The sequence below is a fragment of the Gorilla gorilla genome, chromosome 6, assembly GCF_029281585.2.
Source record: "Gorilla gorilla gorilla isolate KB3781 chromosome 6, NHGRI_mGorGor1-v2.1_pri, whole genome shotgun sequence".
In the NCBI taxonomy this organism is placed as follows: domain Eukaryota; kingdom Metazoa; phylum Chordata; class Mammalia; order Primates; family Hominidae; genus Gorilla; species Gorilla gorilla.
In genome coordinates, this window is record NC_073230.2 from 15,102,245 (window position 1) to 15,124,626 (window position 22,382).

General features: G+C 37.3%; 1 protein-coding gene across 6 annotated transcripts in view; it reads left to right on the forward strand.

Annotated features, from left to right (window-relative positions):
- The window catches only part of UMAD1 (UBAP1-MVB12-associated (UMA) domain containing 1), a 236,817-nt gene that overhangs the window by 17,665 nt on the left and 196,770 nt on the right, over positions 1-22,382 (forward strand). For 3 of the 6 annotated variants that reach the window (XM_055347214.2, XM_055347213.2, XM_055347215.2), the window contains exons 1-2: positions 14,982-15,087; positions 17,715-17,821. Coding sequence is in view for 2 of the 6 variants with exons in the window: in XM_019031324.3 (XP_018886869.2) it covers positions 15,006-15,087 (82 nt within the window). In the remaining 4 variants the exon portion in view is untranslated. Of the gene's footprint in view, positions 1-14,972; positions 15,088-17,714; positions 17,822-22,382 lie in introns of those variants that run through there. The other 3 variants (XM_019031324.3, XM_055347212.2, XM_063708385.1) reach the window with 2 other exon arrangements.

Consider the following 22,382-nt stretch of genomic DNA (forward strand, 5'->3'; position numbering starts at 1 on the left):
GCCTGATGGCCCTGGCCAGAACTTCTAATACTATGTTGAATAGGAGTGGTGAGAGAGGGCATCCTTGCCTTGTGCCAGTTTTCAAAGGGAATGCTTCCAGTTTTTGCCCATTCAGTATGATATTGGGTGTGGGTTTGTCATAAATAGCTCTTATTATTTTGAGATACATTCCATCAATACCTAGTTTTTTGAGAGTTTTTAGTATGAAGGGCTGTTGAATTTTATCGAAGGCCTTTTCTGCATCTATTGAGATAATCATGTGGTTTTTGTCATTGACTCTGTTTATATGCTGGATTATGTTTATTGATTTGTGTATGTTGAACCAGCCTTGCATCCCAGTGATGAAGCTGATTTGATTGTGGTGGATAAGCTTTTTGATGTGCTGTTGGATTCAGTTTGCCAGTATCTTATTGAGTATTTTTGCCTCGATATTCATTAGGAATGTTGGCCTGAAATTTTCTTTTTTTGTTGTATCTCTGCCTGGTGTCAGGATGATGCTGGCCTCATAAAATGAGTTAGGGAGGAGCCCCTTTTTTTCTATTGTTTGGAATAGTTTCAGAAGGAATGGTACCAGCTCCTGTTTGTACCTCTGATAGAATTTGGCTGTGAATCCATCTGTTCCTGGACTTTTTTTGGTTGGTAGGCTATTAATTACTGCCTCAATTTCAGAACTTGTTATTGGTCTATTCAGGGATTCGACTTCTTCCTGGTTTAGACTTGGGAAGGTGTATGTGTCCAGGAATTTATCCATTTCTTCTAGATTTTCTAGTTTATTTGCGTAGACGTGTTTATAGTATTCTCTGATGGTAGTTTGTATTGCTGTGGGATCAATGGTGATATCCCCTTTATCATTTTTTATTGCATCTATTTGATTTTTCTCTCTTTTCTTCTTTATTGGTCTTGCTAGCAGTCTTTTTATTTTGTTGATCTTTTAAAAAAGTCAGCTCCTGGATTCATTGATTTTTCGAAGGGTTTTTCATGTCTCTATCTCCTTCATTTCTGCTCTGATCTTAGTTATTTCTTGTCTTCTGCTAGCTTTTGAATTTGTTTGCTCTTGCTTCTCTAGTTCTTTTAATTATGATGTTAGGGTGTCGATTTTAGATCTTTCCCACTTTCTCTTGTTGGCATTTAGTGCTATAAATTTCCCTCTAAACACTGCTTTAGATGTGTCTCAGGGATTCTGGTACCTTGTATTTTTGTTCTCATTGGTTTCAAAGAACATCTTTATTTCTGCCTTAATTTCTTTATTTACCCAGTAGTCATACAGGAGCAGGTTGTTCAGTTTCCATGTAGTTGTGCAGTTTTGAGTGAGTTTCTTAATCCTGTGCTCTAATTTGATTGCACTGTGGTCTGAGAGACTGTTATGATTTCCGTTCTTTTGCATTTCCTGAGGAGTGTTTTACTTCCAATTATGTGGTCAATTTTAGAATAAGTATGATGTGGTGCTGAGAAGAATGCATATTCTGTTAATTTGGGGTGGAGTGTTCTGTAGATGTTTATTAGGTCTGCTTGGTCCAGAGCCAAGTTCAAGTCCTGAATATCCTTGTTAATTTTCTGTCTCGTTGATGTATCTAATATTGACTGTGAGTTGTCAAAGTCTCCCACTATTATTGTGTTGGAGTCTAAGTCTCTTTGTAAGTCTCTAAGAACTTGCTGTATGAATCTGGGTGATCCTGTATTGGAGGCATATATATTTAGGATAGTTAGCTCTTCTTGTTGCATTGATCCCTTTGCCATTATGTAATGCTCTTTTTGTCTCTTTTGATCTTTGTTGGTTTAAAGTCTGTTTTATCAGAGACTACGATTGCAAACCCTGCTGTTTTTTGCTTTCCATTTGCTTGGTAAATATTCTTCCATCCCTTTATTTTGAGCCTATGTGTGTCTTTGCACATGAGATGGGTCTCCTGAATACAACATACTGATGGATCTTGACTCTTTATCCAATTTGCCAGTCTGTGTCTTTTAATTGGGGGCATTTAGCCCATTTACATTTCAGGTTAGTAATGTTATGTGTGAATTTGATCCTGCCATTATTATGCCAGCTGGTTATTTTTCCAGTTAGTTGATGCAGTTTCTTCATAGTGTTGATGGTCTTTACAATTTGGTATGTTTTTGCAGTGGCTGGTACCTGTTGTTCCTTTCCATGTTTAATGCTTCCTTCAGGAGTTCTTGTAAGGCAGGCCTCGTGGTGACAAAATCTCTCAGCATTTGCTTGTCTGTAAAGGATTTTATTTCTCATTTGCTTATGAAGCTTAATTTGGCTGGATATGAAATTCTGTGTTGAAACTTCTTTTCTTTAAGAATGTTGACTATTGGCCCCCACTCTCTTCTGGCCTGTAGGGTTTCTGCAGAGAGATCCACTGTTAGTCTGATGGACTTCCCTTTGTGGGTAACCCAGCCTTTCTCTCTGGCTGCCCTTAACATTTTTTCCTTCATTTCAACCTTGGTGAATCTGGCAATTATGTGTCTTGAGGTTGCTCTTATCGAGGATTATCTTTGTGGTGTTCTCTGTATTTCCTGAATTTGAATGTTGGCGTGTCTTGCTAGGTTGGAGAAGTTCTCCTGGATAATATCCTGAAGAGTGTTTTCCAACTTGGTTCTATTCTCCCTGTCACTTTTGGGTACACCAATCAAATGTAGATTTGGTCTTTTCACATAGTCCCATATTTCTTGGAGGCTTTGTTCATTCCTTTTGATTTTTTTTTTTGTTTTGTTTTCTAATCTTGTCTTTATGCTTTATTTCATTAAGTTGATCTTTAATCTCTGATATCCTTTCTTCCACGTGATTGATTTGGCTATTGATACTTGTGTATGCTTCAGGAAGTTCTTGTGCTGTGTTTTTCAGCTCCAGCAGGTCATTTATATTCTTCTCTAAACTGGTAATTCTAGTTAGCAATTCATCTAACCTTTTTTTCCAAGGTTCTTAGCTTCCTTGCTTTGGGGTAGAACATGCTCCTTTAGCTCAGAGGAGTTTGTTATTACCCATCTCTGAAGCCTACTTCTTTCAATTTGTCAAACTCACCATTTTTGTTCCCTTGCTGCTGAGGAGTTATGATCCTTTGGAGGAGAAGAGGCATTCTGGTTTTTGGAATTTTCAGCCTTTTTGCGCTGGTTTCTCCCTATCTTTGTGGATTCATCTACCTTTGGCCTTTGATGCTGGTGACCTTTCAGTGGGGTTTCTGAGTGGACATCATTTTGTTGATGTTGATGCTACTCCTTTCTGTTTGTTAGTTTTCCTTCTGACAGGCCCGTTTGTTGGAGGTCTGCTGAAGTTTGCTGGAGGTCCAGTCGAGACCCTGTTTGCCTAGGGATCATCAGCAGAGGCTGCAGAACAGCAAAGATTGTTGCCCGTTCCTTCCTCTGGAAGGAGGCACCCACCAGATGCCAGCCAGAGCTCTCCTGTATGAGGTGTCTGTCGGCCCCTGCTGGGAGGTGTCTCCCAGTCAGGAGACATGGGTGTCAGGGACCCACTTGAGGAGGCAGTCTGACCCTTAGCAGAGTTGGAATGCTGTGCTGGGAGATGTGCTGCTTTCTTCAGAGCTGGCAGGCAGGGACGTTTAATTCTGCTGAAGCTGCACCCACAGTTGCCCCTTCCCCCGAGGTGCTCTGTCCCTGGGAGATGGGAGTTTTGTCTATAAGCCCCTGACTGGGGCTGCTGCCTTTCTTTCAGAGATGCCCCACACAGAGAGGAGGAATCTAGAGAGGCAGTCTGGCTACAGCGGCTTTGCTGAGCTGTGGAGGGCTGTGCCCAGTTGGATCTTTCCCGGCATCTTTGTTTACACTGGGAGGGGAAAACGGCCCACTCAAGCCTCAGTAATGGCAGATGCCCTTCCCCCCACCAAGCTCGAGTGTCCCAGGTCAGCTTCAGGTTGCTGTGCTGGCAGCGATAATTTCAAGCCAGTGGATCTTAGCTTGCTGAGCTCCATGGGGTTGGGATCCACTGAGCTAGACCACTTGGCTCCCTGGCTTCAGCCCCTTTTCCAGGGCAGTGAATGGTTCTGTTTTGCTGGCGTTCTAGGCGCCAGTGGGGTATGAAAAAAAAAAACACTCCTGCAGCTAGCTCGGTGTCTGCCTAAATGGCCGCCCAGTTTTGTGCTTAAAACCCAGGTCCCTGGTGGCATAGGCACCGGCGGGAATCTTCTGGTCTGTGGGTTGTGAAGACCGTGGGAGAAGTGTAGTATCTGGACCGGAGTGCACTGTTCCTCACCGCACAGTCCCTCAAGGCTTCCCTTGGCTAGGGGAGGGAGTTTCCCAACCCCTTGGGCCTCCTGCGTGAGGCGACACCCTACCCTTTTTCTGTTCGCCCTCCTTGGGCTGCACCCACTGTCTAACCAGTCCCAATGAGATGAGCCGGGTACCTCAGTTGGAAATTCAGAAATCTCCCGCCTTCTGTGTTGATCTCACTGGGAGCTGCAGATGGAGCTGTTGCTATTCGGCCATCTTGCCAGCAACCCCTCTTCGTGTATTTTTAAAATGGTTAGTGGTGAGTGTTAAAATGTTATGGTGTTTAGATTTTGTTGAATAAATTTAAAAGAAAGATATAATGATTTTGTTTCAACATGTAAATATTTATAGTATGCTAGAAACTATGTCCTTTATAATTTTCAATGGAAAGTTTTAGATGTGAAATTAAAAAGTACATAATTTTCTCAAAAAAATTTAAAGAAGTGTGTGAGTGCTTTGAAAAAGCTTTTTTGCCTGTAGCCCAAACTAGAAAATAGATTTCTTATTATAACCCAGCACAGGCACCCAAATGCGAAAGTTTATAAAGCATTAGTTACCATGTATAATGCTCTCAATCTTTTTGCCTTCTTTCCCTCTTCCCCTACTTTTTTTTTCTTCCTATTTCCTTCCATTAAAAAAAAAAAAAGTCTGGTCTTGACCTGCTAAATTGTTTACTTCCACTCAAGGGCTGGAACTTGCAGTTTGAAGCAAACACCTAAATCTAAGATAGTTTTTTCTTTCTTTGTTTTTCTTTGTTTTTGTTTCATTTTTTAAAAGTCTGAGCATAAATAAGAGAGGTGGAAGTAAAATTTATGTTAATGCTTCAATTTAATTAATTAGTTTCCAAGCTGTTCTGTGGAGCTGAAAAGTGACATCAGTTTAAATGTCTTCCCTTGCTTATCCTCTCAGGCATCTGTACCTCTTCCCCATTACACCAATATCAAAAACTACAAAATAAAAAACCTAGGTGGGACGGAAAAACTGGGGGAGAGTCTTTATGTAATACTAATTAGTAGTCTAACTGATACTAAAGGATAAATTTTAAAAGAGGATTAAATCATGTCTCTACTATGAATCTAAAATCTGTTAAATACTGAACTTGTTAATTAAGGAGAGAACTAGTGAGATACTGCAACTGGTTCAAAAGAGAACTCAAAGCATCATCACACACTGATAGGCAAATAAGGAATGTTAAATTTATAAATGGATGCAAAATTGGTTAGTATCCCCGGGGCAATAACGAATGCATTTTACCAGAAGCATTTTTATGGATAGGAATTACATGCATGACTATCAGTTTTCTACAATTGATCTCGTATTCCTACAGATTTATAAAATAGCCTAGTCAAAACAAGCAAAGGTGGGAATAACCTGAATGGGTGAGCTAGCCAGGAAATCTACTGAATTCTAAAGTCTTAAACAATTTTTCCTTCTACTGATTAGATTTAGGCTATTAATTCCTAACCTAGGTCTAAAACACTTTGCCACCTGAAGGCCAAGTGCAGTTTTAGAGGATTTCTACCATCTGCATGGTATTTGTAAACATCGTGAATTTCTTGCTATTATTTAAAACCTAGATTTTTACATAATAGCTGGATTTCCAGTTTGTCTTGGAAAATCAGATTGAAATGGAATTTACTATTATTTTCTTCTCTTAAGATAAAGTCTCCTACTTTTCCTTTTCTTATTCATAATACCACTTTTCCATGTCATTTCTGCACATCCCTTCTTTTCTCATTCAAACTTCACCCATCTTAATCCAGTTCCGTTTCACTATAACTGTCTTAACTTCTTGACTCCAGGCTCTTCTCAGTCTCTCTAGCATGCTGTTTTACATTTAATCTCTCTTAAATACTTTGCTCAAGACTCCAGACTGCCCAGTAATGTCCAACAAATCCTGTTTTGCCACTCTGAATATGCTGACACTTTCCTGACGCTTCCAACTCTTCAGTAATTTATTTCTTCCCTTCTTTTGCAGTCTTGATTTCTGTTGCTTATCTACATGGTTCCTTCCTCTAGTGAGGTTAATCTCTTTGCTTTCCTCTATACCCACTATGCTTTTTGTTCATGTTGATCCTTCCTACAGGAAAGGCCTTCCTTCTCTTCTTTGTTTATACACATCAGATGAAGTTAAACTCAAGGCTACCTAGTCTGCGCAGCCTACCAGAGTTCTAATTCACATTGATCTTTCTGGAATGTTTTATGCTTTCTAGCGTTGTTTTAGGTTGTGTATTCTTATCACTCAAGATTAAAGCTACCAAAAGCATGGCCTACCTTCCTATATGCTGTATTGGTATCTCTGAGGAGAAATTAGTAAACTTGTTGTCTAAATTTTTATATTTGCATAATCATGCATTTCACTGTACAAAAGGAGGAAGGTTAAACATCGTTCAGGATTTTAATTTTTCAGCACTGTGAAATTTACATATTTATTGTATTTGGAATAAAATGTGTGTGGGTGTATATAGATATATATATACACACACACACATTCATACACATGTATTTACATTATTCTGTCTATAGACAGTAGCTGCATCAATCACACAGGAATTTTAGTCTATTTGATATATTTACATTAACTAGTAGTCTGTTGAAATTCAAAGGAGATAATCAAATTGAGAAAACCATGTTGCCTAATCCTTTTGTCATGGATAATATTACTTAAAAGGGAAGCCTTGGAGTAATAGGAAAAAAGAAATATATTCTTGTGCTCTCCTACCTCTATTCTGAACAATAGGATCTGCCTTGCTAAGCAATTAGGCAGGCCCTTTTATACACAGTCTGTGTATACCATTAAAAGTCAATACAGTGTCCTTTTATTTTTTAGTTTTGTGTGATGCATGCAGAAAAGAAACATTTTGCTTTTTATATAAAGACTGTCCCTGTAACACAAAGTGGGTTAAGAGATTTGAGACAATTTTCCCAATAATTGTGAACTAAAACTTACATATGACATCTAATTGTGTTAATAAATTTTGAAAGAACTTTATTGAGATTGGATCAGTAACACATTGAAAATATACAATTTGATGAGTTTTGATGTGTGCTTATACTGCTGAAACAATCATTACTGTCAAGATAATGAACATATCCATCACTTCCAAGAGTTTCCTGCTACTCCCTTGTCATCCCTCCTTCCTTTGTTCCCTCTGTGTCCCTCCCCTCCCCAGGCAACCTCTGATACACTTTCTTTCACTGTACACTAGTTTGTATTTTTGAGAAGTTTATGTAAATGGAATCATACAGTATGAACTTTTATATTGTCTGGCTTCTTTGCATCAGCTTTTTTTTTTGAGATCATTGCATGTTGTAGCATATATCACTATTTTGTTCCCCTTTTACTACCGAATGGGATGCACATGGCAGTTTTTAAAAATCCATTTACCTGTTATTGGACATTTGAGTTGTTTACATTTTTTGGTTATTAAAAAAAAGTTGTTACAACATTTGTATACAAGTGTGGACATATGTTTTCATTTCCTAAGGGCTAAGTTATACGGTGGATATATGTTTATGTTTTTAAGAAACTGCCAAACTGTTGTCCAGAGTGGTTGTACCATATTACCCTTCTACCACCAGTGTACAAGAGTTCCAGTTGCTCCATATCTTTGCCCTTTGCCAACACTTGGGAAAGTGTTTTTTGTTTGTTTGTTTGTTTGTTTTTGTAGATAAGGTCTCATAGCCCTGTCACCCAGGCTGGAGTGCAGTGGCATGATCTTGGCTCATTGCATCCTTGACATCCTGGTCTCAAGCAATCCTCCCATTTCAGTCTGCTGAGTAGCTGGGACCTCAGGCACACGCCACCACACCTGGCTGATTTTTGTATTTTTTGTAGTAGAGATGGGGTTTTGCCATGTTGCTCAGGCTGGTCATGAGCTCCTGGCCTCAAGTGATCTGCCCACCTCAGCCTCCCAAAGTACTGGGATTACAGATGTGAGCCCCTGTACCTGACCAGGGCAAATCTTTTTAATTTTAAATATTTTAATAGGTATATAATGGTATCTCATTGAGATTCTAGTTTACTTTTCCTTATTGACTGATGATATTGGTCATTTTCCATGTGGTGATTTGCTGTTCATGTATCTTGCTAGGTGAAGTGGCTGTTCATATTTTTTGCCCAGTTTTTATTGAGCTGTTTTTTCATTATTGAGTTTTAAGAGTTTTTTATATATCCTTTATATACATTATTTATCAAATATGTGATTTCCAGGAATTTTCTCCCATTTCTGTGGTTTGGACAGATGAATTTATTTATTTATTTATTGTTTGAGATGAAGTTTCACTCTTGTTGCCCAGGCTGGAGTGCAATGGTGGGGTCTCAGCTCACTGCAACCTCCGCCTCCCAAGTTCAAGTAATTCTCCTGCCTCTCAGCCTCCTGAGTAGCTGGGATTACAGGTGTGCGCCACCACATCCAGCTAATTTTTATATTATTAGTAGAGATGGGGTTTCACCTTGTTGGCTAGGCCAGGTCTCTAACTCCTAACCTCAGGTGATCCACCCGCCTTGGCCCCGCAAAGTGCTGGGATTACAGGCGTCAGCCACTGTGCCCGGCTGACAGGTGAATTCTTTATCCCCCACCTGTATAGAGGTAGCTCCAGGATCCCTGTGTTTGAGTATTAAGATGCATTATAGGTTGGGTTCTAGCCCAGATAGGCAAGTTGCCACTAGCTAATAATGGGTTTTTGAGAATAAAATTTGGTATGTTTCCTGTTTATAAATGTAAAATTTGCTCATTGTAGACAATTGAAAAAAATGCTGAAAACTACAGAGAAGGAAATGAGACTGGAGTATTCTTGGGAACTCCAGGCAGAAGTCCAGCTGTCAAGGCCATGCATATCAGAAGCAAGAGTGCTTAGAGCTTACTGCATACTAGGCTTGGGGCAGCAGGATTATACAGGTCCCTTCCACTTAAATTACTCTTAATTCTGCTAAGGATTGCCTCAGAAATATGATGGGCAGAGGTTGCAGTTTTTTTTCCCTGAATGTAAGTTCACTGCTACACCTGCAGTTTTGGATCATTGTCTGGCCTATCCACTTAATGAATGTTTATATTATAAAAGTATGAAGTAAGTGAAGGTCTTCATAGATGTTGTGCAGTTAGTAAATGTCTTCACAGCATAGAGCTGAGCAAGGCTTGGGAAAGTAGGGATTGACAAAGACAGAAATGGAATTAATCAAATGTATTTGACTAACATTGAGAAATATTACATTAAAGAAAGTCCAACACAGATGTCCTAAGTGTTAAGTGTTTCTGGTCTCTGCTGCTTTACTGATGAAAAACATTCAGTTTTGGTGCCAATAGGATTTGGTTTAAGATTGTGCTCTGCTCTACTAGCTGTGTAAACTTGGACTAATACTTAACCTAGTTTTTTACTTCAATTTTTCTTTGTTCATTTGACACAGGGTCTTGCTCTGTCACCCAGGCTGCAGTGCAGTGGCTCACTTTCACCCCCACCTTCTGGGCTCAAGCAGTCCTCAGCCTCCCAATTAGCTGGGACCACAGGCACACACCACCACACCTGGCTAATTTTTTTTTTTTGTAGAGACAGGATTTCGTCATGTTGCCCAGGCTGATCTCAACTCTTGGGCTCAAGCAATTTGCCTGCCTCGGTCTCCCAAAGTGCTGGGATTACAGGTGTAAGCCACCATGCCTGGTCCTACTTTACTTCTTTTACTTACACAATGTGAATAATTGTGTATACCTGTGGGGCTACTGTAAGGATTATAGGAGATAGAGCATACAGTAGTCCCCCTTCTTATCTATGGTTTTGATTTTTACTGTTTCAGTTACTTATGGCAACTAAGTAAAAAAAATATGAGTACAGTACAATAAGGTTTTAAGAGAGGGAGAGAGAGGGGGACCATATTCACATAACTTTTATTACTATATATTGTTATAGTTCTATTTTATTATTAGTTATTGCTAATCTCTTACTGTGCTTAATTTATAAATTAAACTTTATCATAGATGTGTACATACAGTAAATTCTCACTTAACATCATGGATGGGTTCTTAGAAACTGACTTTAAGTGAAACAACATGTAATGAAACCAGTTTTACCATAGGCTAATTGATATAAGCAAGAGTTCATTTCTTATGGCATATTTCTGGTCATAAAAACATCACCAACTTCTAAATAAAGATAAAAACTTTTCTAATGTTAAACATTGAAATGAATGTTAGTGATACATACATTTAAGAAATATTAATAAAACAAGTAAGATAATTATTTACCCAATTATTCTAGTTAAGTGCTACAGCTGGCCAGAGGCTCTTCTGGCAGCTTAAGCCCTCAAGGCCTCAGGAGGAAGCAGCTCTGGACAGGACACCACTCTATTGCAGGGCACTCACACACCCACCCACACTCACTCAGAAAGGAACCATGTAGACATGCCAGTCCACCTAATGGACATAGCTTTGGGATGTGGGAAGAAACTGGAGTACTGGGGAGAAAACCCACACAGACGTAGGGAGAATGGGCCAACTCTACACATACATAGACAGTGGCCCCAGCTGGGAATCAAGTTTTTTCTTTTCTCATCAATATTAAAATGAAGCAACATTACTTGGGGGAACCTTTTGTATAGGAAAAAACATACTGTATATAGGGTTTAGTACTATTGTTGGTTTCAGGTGTCTACTTGGGATCTTGGAACATGTCCCCCGTGGATAAGGAGGAAACTATTGTGTACAGTATTTTGATATAGGGTCTGACACATTGTAGGAACTCAGTAAATGTTAGTGGCATTTGTAGTTATTCCCCTTCGCCTTTCCAGTTACTAGTCTCAGGCAGGGTAACTAAATCTTGCCGTACCCCTCATAGAGGGGAGATCTAAGAATGGTATTTGCCAGTCCTTTTCTCCACTGTAGGTTACGTTTTTATACCACTGTGTGTTTTTGAGTGATATGAAAAGAATATCATGGGATTAAGATAAGCTGATTGCAGATTTTAGTGCTTTAGCGTATGTTCTTTTCAGGCATGGAGGGGATTACTCAAGATACATGGTTAGACTGACCTTAGGTACCTAGTGGTATGAGTCTTTAGCATCAGCAGCAGTATTGATCATACAAGGGAATCCCAAGACTCTTATTGTAAACTAGGAAGCATGTTCCCACAGAACAACATCTTGAGGTGGACTGTAGTTGGGGAAGGAGTTAAGTTGGTGGTCAGATTGGTGGAGTGATAGACACGAGGGTGACTGATGCCTTTGTAATAATTTCGGAACTGTCTGAAATTATCCAAAGCAAATCTTTGTTGCCATTCTCAGTTCTTTTCTATAGTCTCTGCCTCGTTTGCCTTATTCCTGACCTGCTTTTTTCCATGCCTACACGTTTCTTGACTTTTGGAGCCTAAATTATCCCTCCTTCTGTAATATATTTGGGATATTATAATGTTCTGATGTTTGGAACTGACAGATTATAATGTTATGCTTTGCCAGTAAGTCATGCTATGTAACAGACTGCTGCAGCCAGTGTGTTTAAATTTGATGTTTTAGGTCATTAAAAATTTTAACATTTCACTTAATTACTTGTTATAAATTCCATACACAATACTTGGGTTAAAAACAGGTTGTTTGTTTTCTTATACTACACTTGAGTTTAGTCTGGCTTTTATAACAACTTAAACTTTTGGGGTTGGAGAATGACTTATTAAAACTACTTTTGTGATATCCGTGTTTGTTCCCTTTCTGACTTGTGGCCAGACATCAAAAGGCATTGGAAATTTGAGTCCTTCTGTTAAAAGACTGTTATTCATATGTTAGAAGAGGAGACACTTTCTAAAGGGTCTCTCTATATCCACAAAAGTTCTTGTAGCACTCTAATGGCATGTGGCACAGTGAACAAGGAAGTCACATGGCCACATCTGACTCCAAGGAGGGAAGAGAAAACTGTCCTATTATGTCTCCATAAAACAGAGCTGGTAAACAGCCCTAACGATTCCGTGGTTCTCATTTGTGTTCACCGTGTATTCAGATCTGTCTCTATGCTACTATAGGCAAAGTAACTCACCCCTCCCCAAGGCAGTCTGTCTCATTGCCCCATTCAGTTATAGCATCATGCTCAAAGTTCAGTGCCTCTGGCTGATACACAAGAGTCTGTTCATCATGTTCAGATGTGGTACTCTTGATCTGGAGACTTCATGAACTAAAAAGACAAGGAATCTGCCCCTCCTTTCCCCTTACACCCTGGTGGAACTGGTAAGCATAATTGCCAAAACCACTCCCATTTACAAAGGCGAACAAAGGGAGAGAGAGAACAGTCAAAAGTTGTAGCAATTCTGCAATTCCACAGTAGAATTTTGGGGGACCCCTATCTTGGGCCCAAGAATGTTCCTTAATTATGTCCAGATTCTGCTTCCTGGGAGAGGCTCCTCCATCCATTGTCTTCCATGCCATTGGCTTTACCCTGTTGGAATTTTTTCTTTTCGGTAACTTCCTTGGCTACAACGGAAATGGGCATGGGCCTCCTTGGGGGCTGAACAGTTTTCTCTGGCAGCTTCTTACCTGTAGAAAATTGGTGTCTAAGGGTTGTTTTAAGCATTCAATAATCATATTACTCTTTGAATTGAGACCAGATTATTTTTGCAGTACAACTCTCAAAAATTTTGTTGGCTTCTTATCTACTTAACTTTAGTCAGCTTCGTGTGTCAATAGCCAGACCTAAAATTTTTGCTAGATGTAATTCTTAGATTTCCTGTATTTCTTATCTTTTTCACCTCTGTGCATGCCCCCCTCTTCTCTTTATTTATTTGAGGATATCTTGGCTCCACAAGGCTTCAGTTGGAGACCCACACCCTTAGTCTCTTTTTTCCGAACCATTTTATCCCAAGAGAAAGAATTTACTGAGTGCCACATTAGTCTACACTGAGGTTTTAATATCAGCTATATACCCTTTATTTGATCCTTAGCTGAGGCTGAGTTTTAATTAGCTGTTGTTCCTTAAAGGCCTTCTCAGTTTTGTTTTTAGCTGTTCGAGGTTGAAAAGTAGTTGCCTTTTCCAATTGTATAAATCATTTAATTTGAAATCTATTGTCTTACATTTCTGCTTGCAAACCAATTCTTTTCTGACCTCATTTTTTCCTTGTGGGGGTTTCCCTTTATCTTATTCAGTTACTTTTTTTCATTTGATTCCTTGTCTTTTCATCCTTTTCTTTTGCTTTTTCATCTAATCTTGTTTTTCACCAGTTTCATTAGAGGCCATCTCTCCTTGCTCTCTATAGAGAGTGCCAAACTGTTTTCAAACTTTTCTTTTGTATCTATTACTATATCCAGTAAGCACTTTCTTTAAGGATTTCAGAAGCTGTTCCTTTTCTCTAATTGAATGTTTTCTTCTTCACATGGCTTGTGTTTTTCTTCTCCATTTTGAATTCCTTTTTTAAAAGTGAAATCTGCCAGATATGGTTTCTAGCAACCAACAGATTCCTTTTACCATTCACTTATGTTGGGGTTCATATCCTTCTCTGATCTACAACTCAGGTCGGGCCAACCAGCACAAATCCCAGTTTAATTTTCAGTTGCTAGACGGCTTTCACTCAGATTAAATCCTCACCCTCCCTTCTTGGTTTTCTGCTATGGGTGAAATATATGAAAACTAAAACTTGGAGCACTTGCTGCCACCAGGATTATTCTTTGCTTTCTCTTTTATTTTTTTGGCTTGTAAGGAACTGTCCTCAGAATCCTATGTGTCCTTGCAAGTACCCTTCAACTTTCTCCCCAGTTGTTTTCTAGAAATTGTTGGCCTACTTGAATGTATAACAATGGGAATAGTAGGAAAAGAGGGTTGTGTATGTGTGCTTGTATTTGTGTGCTTGTGAGCATGTGTGTATTGGGGATGGTCACAATAATCTCACCAACACAAGGATCTGCACTGATGGGAATTTAAAGTTGGCTGCAATTTTATAATGGGTACTGATATGGTTTGGTTCTTTGTCCCCACCCAAATCTCACTTTGAATTGTATTAATGCCCATGTGTCAAGGGCAGGACCAGGTGGAGATAATTGAATCATGGGAGCCATTTCATGTTGTTCTCGTGATAGTGAGTGAGTTCTCATGAGATCTGATGGTTTTATAAGGGGCTTGGCACTCATTCTCTCCCTGTCGTCCTGTGAAGAGGTGACTTCCCCTATGCTTTTAAGTTTCCTGAGGCCTCCCCAGCCATGTGAAACTGTGAGTCAATTAAATCTCCTTTCTTTATAAATCACTCAGTCGAGGATATTTCTTCATAGCAGTGTGAGAATGGACTAATACAGGTACAGTGCTTGAGTGTCTAAATTAGGTAACCATCAGTAGGGGATGTTTGAAATGTTTTCTTTTTTCCAGTGGCCTTAGTTTTATGAGGCTTAAGGTAGTTACAACATGACAAGAAATCTGGACAGGTTTGTTTATTTTTTTTTTTCCTATTACCCAAACCAGTGTCTGTTTTATGGTTAGCAAGATCCTTCCAGATTCTCATGTTATCTGTTGATTTGAGTTTTGTATGTAGGGATTTCCTGGGTTATTTTCTGAATCTTCAGAAATTGAGAGAGGTTGCACTGTGAACTTCAAAGGATACAGGAGTTTAAATTGGAAGATCATTTTCTAGCTTTGTCGGCTGACATCTAGAGAAGGCTCATGGTTTTACATATGGCCATAGAATTCCTAAGAGTAACTATTGTTATATCGTTATGCTTAACTTTTTGCTAAAAAGGGTAAGAGTTTTGCAGTTGCATCTGAATTTGACATTGTGTAATGTTTCTATTTCAGGTAGCAGCAGCAGCAGCAGCAGCAGCAGCAGCAATGTTTCACTTCTTCAGAAAGCCTCCGGAATCTAAAAAGCCCTCAGTACCAGAGACAGAAGCAGATGGATTCGTCCTTTTAGGTGAGTCTTTTTAAGAAACAAAATAATTAGATGAATTATGTTTTCTTTAAAAAATTACTTGAAAATTATATGATTGATTTTAAACTATTTCTTATAATTTCAGAATTAATTTATGTGTTTAATTTTTAAAAAGTAAAATCTGTAAAGATGAAAGTCATCAATTACTTGGAATAGTGTCATCAGGTGAGACTTTTCTTGCATGTTGATTTGGCTGTGTTCTCCAAGTTAAATTTGTAAAATCACTTCTTTTTTTCCCCTTTTTTTTTAACTGTGGAAAATCTAAAGTCTTCAAGAATCCTTGATGAAATCAAGTTCTGTCTTATAAATAGTACTAACCTTGTTTCATAAATTAGCATCTGAAATTAAATTAGGCATCCAATAAATATTTGCTGAATGAAGTAGACTTTAAAATCTAAATATGTTAAATAGTGTTTCCTGTTTAAGACTATTTTCTATTATAAAATTAATACCTGCAAATGTTAAAGATTTTAGTGTCTTTAAAAAATATTTCTTACAATCAAATACAGTATTCTTCACCAGGGGAATTCTGAAAAGTAAAATTTTCTCCATGTCATGTCACATTTCTTCCCCTGAGGAAAAGTTTTGCACAACGTCTTTGTATGCTCTTCCCAGAAATTCTCTTTCCAAAGTATGGTGTGGGGTAGTCAAACCCAGTGTTTCCTTGTGGTTCTCATCCTTTTCCATGCTGGACCTCCTCCCACCAAATTCCTACTCCTTCTCTGAGAAGATTTGCATTAACTCATATGGTCTTCACTCCCTGGAATGTTTCTCTGGGTCTCCTTTTCCAGATACTGGTTTCCTACCTCTTACTTCCTTTATCTTGGCCCCGTCAGACTGGCATCTGCTAGCATCAGCCAATGCTCTGTAGGCTTTGAGAAATAAGGGATGTTTCCCTTAGATTTAAGGGTAATCTCTGGGAGACCAGAATAGAATTTTTCTCATGGATAAACTTTACTATAGAATTTTCCATCGTTTCTACAGCCATGTTCTGGCAGGCCTGTTGTTTTTGAGAACCTGTCTTGTATGTCCAGGGACAGGGGCAGTAGCTGGGAGGTTGCTCAGAATTGTTTTCTTCAGACCAGATCCCTTATACCTGAGGTAAAAATAGTGGGGCTTAGTCTTTGACCAGGGCTGATGATTTTTCTGGGTAGCCTTCTGACTGGGATAAGGTAGGGTGCAGTGGACTTAATTGCTAATATGACCCTTCCTTCATAGTGTGTCAGGAATTTATGCCTTGGCTTCCAAGTCAGAACTGACTCTGTTAACTCCGATTTTAGTTCCTTGAAAGCTGCCAGTGTTACTTTTTTCACACTTCTTGAATTAGCCTCGCTAACAGAAAACTTCAGGGGTACATCAGGCCTCCTGTGAAGTTTCTCTTTCTCAGGAGTTTCACAATAAATTCTTCTCTCAGAATTTTTTCCAAAAAATTCTTGTTTTCCACTCTGTTGTATATTCCTGATTTTAAAATACCTCTGAAGTCTTAACACATATACAGGGAACTCTGCTTTTTTCTGTTTTTTTATTATATATGTATTTAAGATTTTTTTTAAAATTATTTTTAAAGAAAATAGAGATGGGGTCTTGCCATGTTGCCCAGGTTGGTCTTGAACTCCTGGCCTCAAGCAATCTTCCTGCCTCGGCCTCCCAAAGTGTTGGGATTACAGGCATGAGCCACCACGTCCAGCCTCTTTTCTGTTGTCTTCATGATTAGAAATTGACATTATTCTTTTTGTTATCAAATAGCCATTTAGAGGATGTAAGTTGGGTGTACTGGCATCTTTGAAAGCACATAGAATTCCTAATGCTGGACCTTAAACTTTTTATTCATCTACTTTATCCCTACTTCTCTGCCACTTTGTGAGATTTCTGAGACAAATTTTAACCACCACTGCAGTGGCTCCTGGTGCTGCTAAGATCTCCTCCAATTTCTGGTAGCATGTAGTCCTGATGAGACATTCCATTGCATGTCTTGTAGCTATCTCAGTAGAAGCCCAGTTTCCTGGGCCTTCTGCCTCAGAGTATTATCTACTATGGATCTCCTTTCCCTTTCCAGGAAAGACTAGTTTAAGAAGTAGTCTTTCTTTAACTGAGCTTCAGAAGGCACACAAACTTCCAAATTTCGTATTTTAAGAAGGAATTTCCGGGTCCTAATTACTCTAATATGCTCTCAGTACCAGCTTCTCCATCTGAGGGAATTTTCCCAGGACCATCTTGGACTAGCATAATTGGTGTCGTACCCAGCACCATATGTCTAGCAGTTGAACAGTCATGGTGAAGAATCACTTCCGTCGTAGTTCCAGGATAGCAGTTTAATTTGCAGTGCAGCTGGTGCTGTACCTGGTTCAAATGACCCAAACAAATCAGGTCCGCCAGATGTTGGCTGAGGCCTCGTTGCCCTTCAGCTCCTCTGTCTGCTGACGCTTGTCTCTGTTTAGCCTCATTTCCCCCCAGGTGCAAAGCTCCACCCCTTCACCATTTTCATAAAATCCTCTGTTACCATTACTCTCCTGAAGTTTTGATGGTATCAGTCAGCATCATTTCTCAGCTCTTACTTCATCTGTCTTCGTTCTCTTTTCATCTTTCATCCCCTCTTCCTTCTTCCGCAGAAGCATCTCAGAAGCTCTACAGTGACGTGCTGTTAAAAGTGCTGACCCTGGGTCAGACCCTTTGGGTTGGCTTCGTGGCTCCACGACTTACTCTCTACCCTTGGCAGGTTAGTTACCTTTCCCAGTACCACTTAGCATATCTAGGAAATGAGCACGATATCGGTACCTACCCCATGAAGTTATTGAGGGGATTAAATGAGTTAATGTGTGTAAAATGTTTAGAAAAACCCTGTGAGTGAGGTAGTACTATTATATCACCATACACAGGCTAGGATTTAATGTTTCCAAGTTTCTCCAGCTAGTATGTAGCAGATCTGGAATTAGCCCAGGCAATCTGACTTCAGAACCTATCCTCTAAACCACTGAACTATCCATCTTTTTGTAAAAAAAAGTTATATCATCAGTTTTAATTCTGAGACATTATTGACATCCTAACCTCTTTGTTTTTTAAAAAAAGTTGTATTCTCTTCAATTGAAAAGAGAAAGTGCTGTTTTTTATTTGTTTTAATAAAAGAAGGTTGGTTGTTGTAATACTGTTCATAAAGTCTGGCTTTTATTTTGGCTAACACAAACGTTTTACTATTTAATAGTTTAAATGTTTTTAAAATATTTTAAAATATTTCAGAAAACTCCTTGATGAAGCTGAAATTGGAAGTTGGTATATATGGTTTAATTAGTGAAAACATCCTTCAGTGGTGAAGAACTTAACTGAATTGACAGATAAAGATCCTGACAGATTATTAGGAATATAGTTAATTGTCTTTAAAGTTATAGTTAATTATCTGGTAAACTCTTTTTTAAAAAATTGATTTGCTCTGCTAGGTTTCTGTTTTTATTATATCATTCTATACTGACATATATAATATCTACTTTAGTCTCAGAGCATACTGTATAAAATATTCTGGAAAAAGTCAAGTAGGTCAAATGGTAAATAGAAAATGCTTTTAATGCTTTTATTAACATGGACACATACTTGCACACATCTGTTTTGTTTTAAATTTTTTATTTTTAATCATTATGGGTCCATAATAGTTGTATATATTTACAGGGTACATATGATGTTTTGACACAGGCATATAATGTGTAGTGATCAAATCAGGGTAATTAGGATGTCTATCACTTCAAGCAATTATTTCTTTGTGTTAGCAACATTCAATTTCCACTCTTTTAGTTATTTAAAAATATACAATAAATTATTGTTAACTATAGTCACCCTATTGTGCTACCAAATACTAGATCTTATTCCTTCCATCTAACTATATTTTTGTACCCATCATCCATCCCCATTTTATTTCCCTCTTTCTGCTACCCTTCCTTGCCTTTGGTAACCATCATTCTATTCTCTATCTCCATGAGTTCAATTTGAAAAAAACTGAGCTCCCTCATATGAGTGAGAAAATGTGAAATTTGTCTTTTTGTGCCTGCTTTATTTCACTTTACATGATCTCCTCTAGTACCATCTATGTTGTTGCAAAGGACAGGATTTCATTCTTTTTTTATGGCTAAATAGTATTCCATTGTGTATATGTACCACATTTTCTTTATCTGTTCGTCTGTTGATGGAGACACTTAGGTTGATTCTATATGTTGGCTATTGTGAATAGTACTGCAATAAACATGGGAATGTGGACGTCTCTTTGATATGCTGATTTCTTCTTTTGGGTATGTACCCAGCAATAGAATTGCTGTATCATATAGTAGTTCTGTTTTTAGTTTTTTGAGGAATCTCCATACTGGTCTTCATACTGGCTGTACTAATTTACATTCCTGCCACCAGGGTATGAGGTCCCTTTTCTACACATCCTTGCCAGCATTTGTTATTGCTTATCTTTTGGATTAAAGCCATTTTAACTGGGTTGAGATGATATCTCATTTTGATTTTGATTTGCATTTCTCTGATGATCAACAATATTGAACATTTTTTTAATATGCCTATTGGTCATTTTGTATGTCTTGAGAAATAGCTATTCAGATATATAAAAAATATATATTTATATATTATTTAATATATATTTAATTTTATATAATAAATATATATTTATATACTTAATTTATAGATAAATATATATTTATATATTTAGTTTATAGATAAATATATATTTATATACTTAGTTTATAGATAAATATATATTTATATACTTAGTTTATAGATAAATATATATTTATATACTTAGTTTATAGATAAATATATATTTATATACTTAGTTTATAGATAAATATATATTTATATACTTAGTTTATAGATAAATATATATTTATATATTTAATTTATAGATAAATATATATTTATATATTTAATTTATAGAGAAATATATTTATATATTTAATTTATAGAGAAATATACATTTATATATTTAATTTATAGATAAATATATTTATATATTTAATTTATAGATAAATATATATTTATATATTTAATTTATAGATAAATATATATTTATATATTTAATTTATAGATAAATATATATTTATATATTTAATTTATAGATAAATATATATATATATACACACATATTAAGAGACAATAACTCACTATGTTATTCAGGCCACTTTCGAACTCTTAGGCTCAAGCCATCTTCCTGCCTCCGCCTCCCAAAGTGCTGGGATTACAGGCGTGAGCTGCTATGCCTGGCCTGCCCATTTTAAAATTGGATTATTTTATTTTTTCCTGTTGAGTTGTTTGAGTTCCTTATATATACTGATTGTTCATCCATTGTCAGATGAGTAGTTTGCAAATATTTTCTCCCATTCTGTGGGTTGTCTCTTTACTGTTGATTAATCATTTCTTTTGTTGTGCAGAAGCCTTTTAACTTGATGTAATCCCATTTGTCCATTTTTGCTTTGGTTGCCTGTGCTTGTGGGGTATTACTCAAGAAATCTTTGTTCAGATTACTGTCCAGTAGCATTTGCCCAATGCTTTCTTCTAGTAGTTTTGTAGTTTCAGGTCTTAGATTTAAGTATTTTATCCATTTTGATTTGATTTTTGTATGTGGCAAGAGATAGGGGTCTAGTTTTATTCTTCTGCATATAGATATCCAGTTTTCCCAGCACCACTGATTCAAGACTTCCTTTTCCCAATGCATATCCTTGGCACCCTTGTTGAAAATGAGTTCATTGTAAATGTGTGAATTTATTCCTGGGTTCTGTATTTGATTCCATTCGTCCATGTGTCTGTTTTTATGCTGGTACTGTGCTATTTTAGTTACTATAGCTTTTTAGTATAATTTGAAGTCAGGTAGTGTGATTCGTCTAATTTTGTTGTTTTTGCTTAGAACAGTTTTGGCTTCTCTGGGTCTTTTGTGATTCTATATAAATGTTAGGATTATTTTTTCCATTTCTGTGAAGAATGTCTTTGGTATTTTGATAGTGATTGCATTGAATCTGTAGATTGTTTTGGGTAGTATGCACATTTTAACAATACTGATTCTTCCAATCCATAAATATGGAATATCTTTCCATTTTTTTTATGTGTGTTCTCTTTGGTTTCTTTCATCAGTATTTTATAATTTTATTTTAGAGATCTTTCACTTTGGTTATATTTATTCCTAAGTATTTTATTTTACTGGTAGCTTTATAAATGGGATTACTTTCTTGGTTTCTTTTTCAAATTGTTTGCTGTTGGCATATAAAAATGCTATTGATTTTTGTATGTTGATTTTGTATCCCGTAACCTTACTGAATTTATTTATTAGTTCTGATAGTTTTTTTAGTTGCATACACATATATCATGGTTAGCATATATCCACATAACTTTTTTTGTGGCATCGTGTGCAATAGGTACATTACAGAAAACTAAATATATTTTGTTGGTTTGTGTGTTTGTTGATGTCGAAATGATACAGCTAAGTAAAAACTTATAAACATGATTATATTTGTAGCAACAACTTTTTATCAATATGGACACCACAGAATTTGTTAGATTATCTCCTTATGTGGCCTTTATAACCCATTTCTAGAAAGGTCAGAGTAAATTATGTTGTTTAAGCTATAAATTATCTATTTTTTTCCACTTGAGAATACCTTTTCCCCTAGGCAAGCATTTCTGCTTAACACAAATAGGTTTTAGGTCACAATTATTAGATGGCATTGCAGAGTTGATGGAATCAACACATCATGACTTGAAATTCAGGTCTGGGCAGAGTCTAGACACTTGTTTTGGTAATAGGAATATCTGGGCTGTTCATATACAGTTAGCTCACATTTGGACGGAAAACCTTTCTCCGCATTAAGATTTCGAAAGCTTTTAGCCTCTGTAAAATGTCTAGTGTGCCGAATAAGAATAAGGGAAAAAAATTCTTGTAGAAAAACATCCTTTCCCTTGTAACCAGTTCCTATTCACGTAAGAAGGTAATAGCTATTCCTTCATTCAGTAATGAAGTTGAAGTAATCCTCCAGGGTACTCATTTTATACAAAAACAAATTGCAGTTTTCATTTGCATCACTGGGTGGCGATTTTTCATAGCCTTATACTACTATTTAAAAATCCAGCAAGCATGGCACTATTCGTAATTACCAGGGTTTTCTTCTGTTATGACATGCTTAATTGTACTTTTAAGACATTGTCTTTAAGTTGATTACAAATTTACTAGTGTGGTGGCAAGCTCATAGTTATTTTAAGTTAGGAAAAGGGATATTGCGTAAATGTTGGGATATAATTCCTTCCAAAAC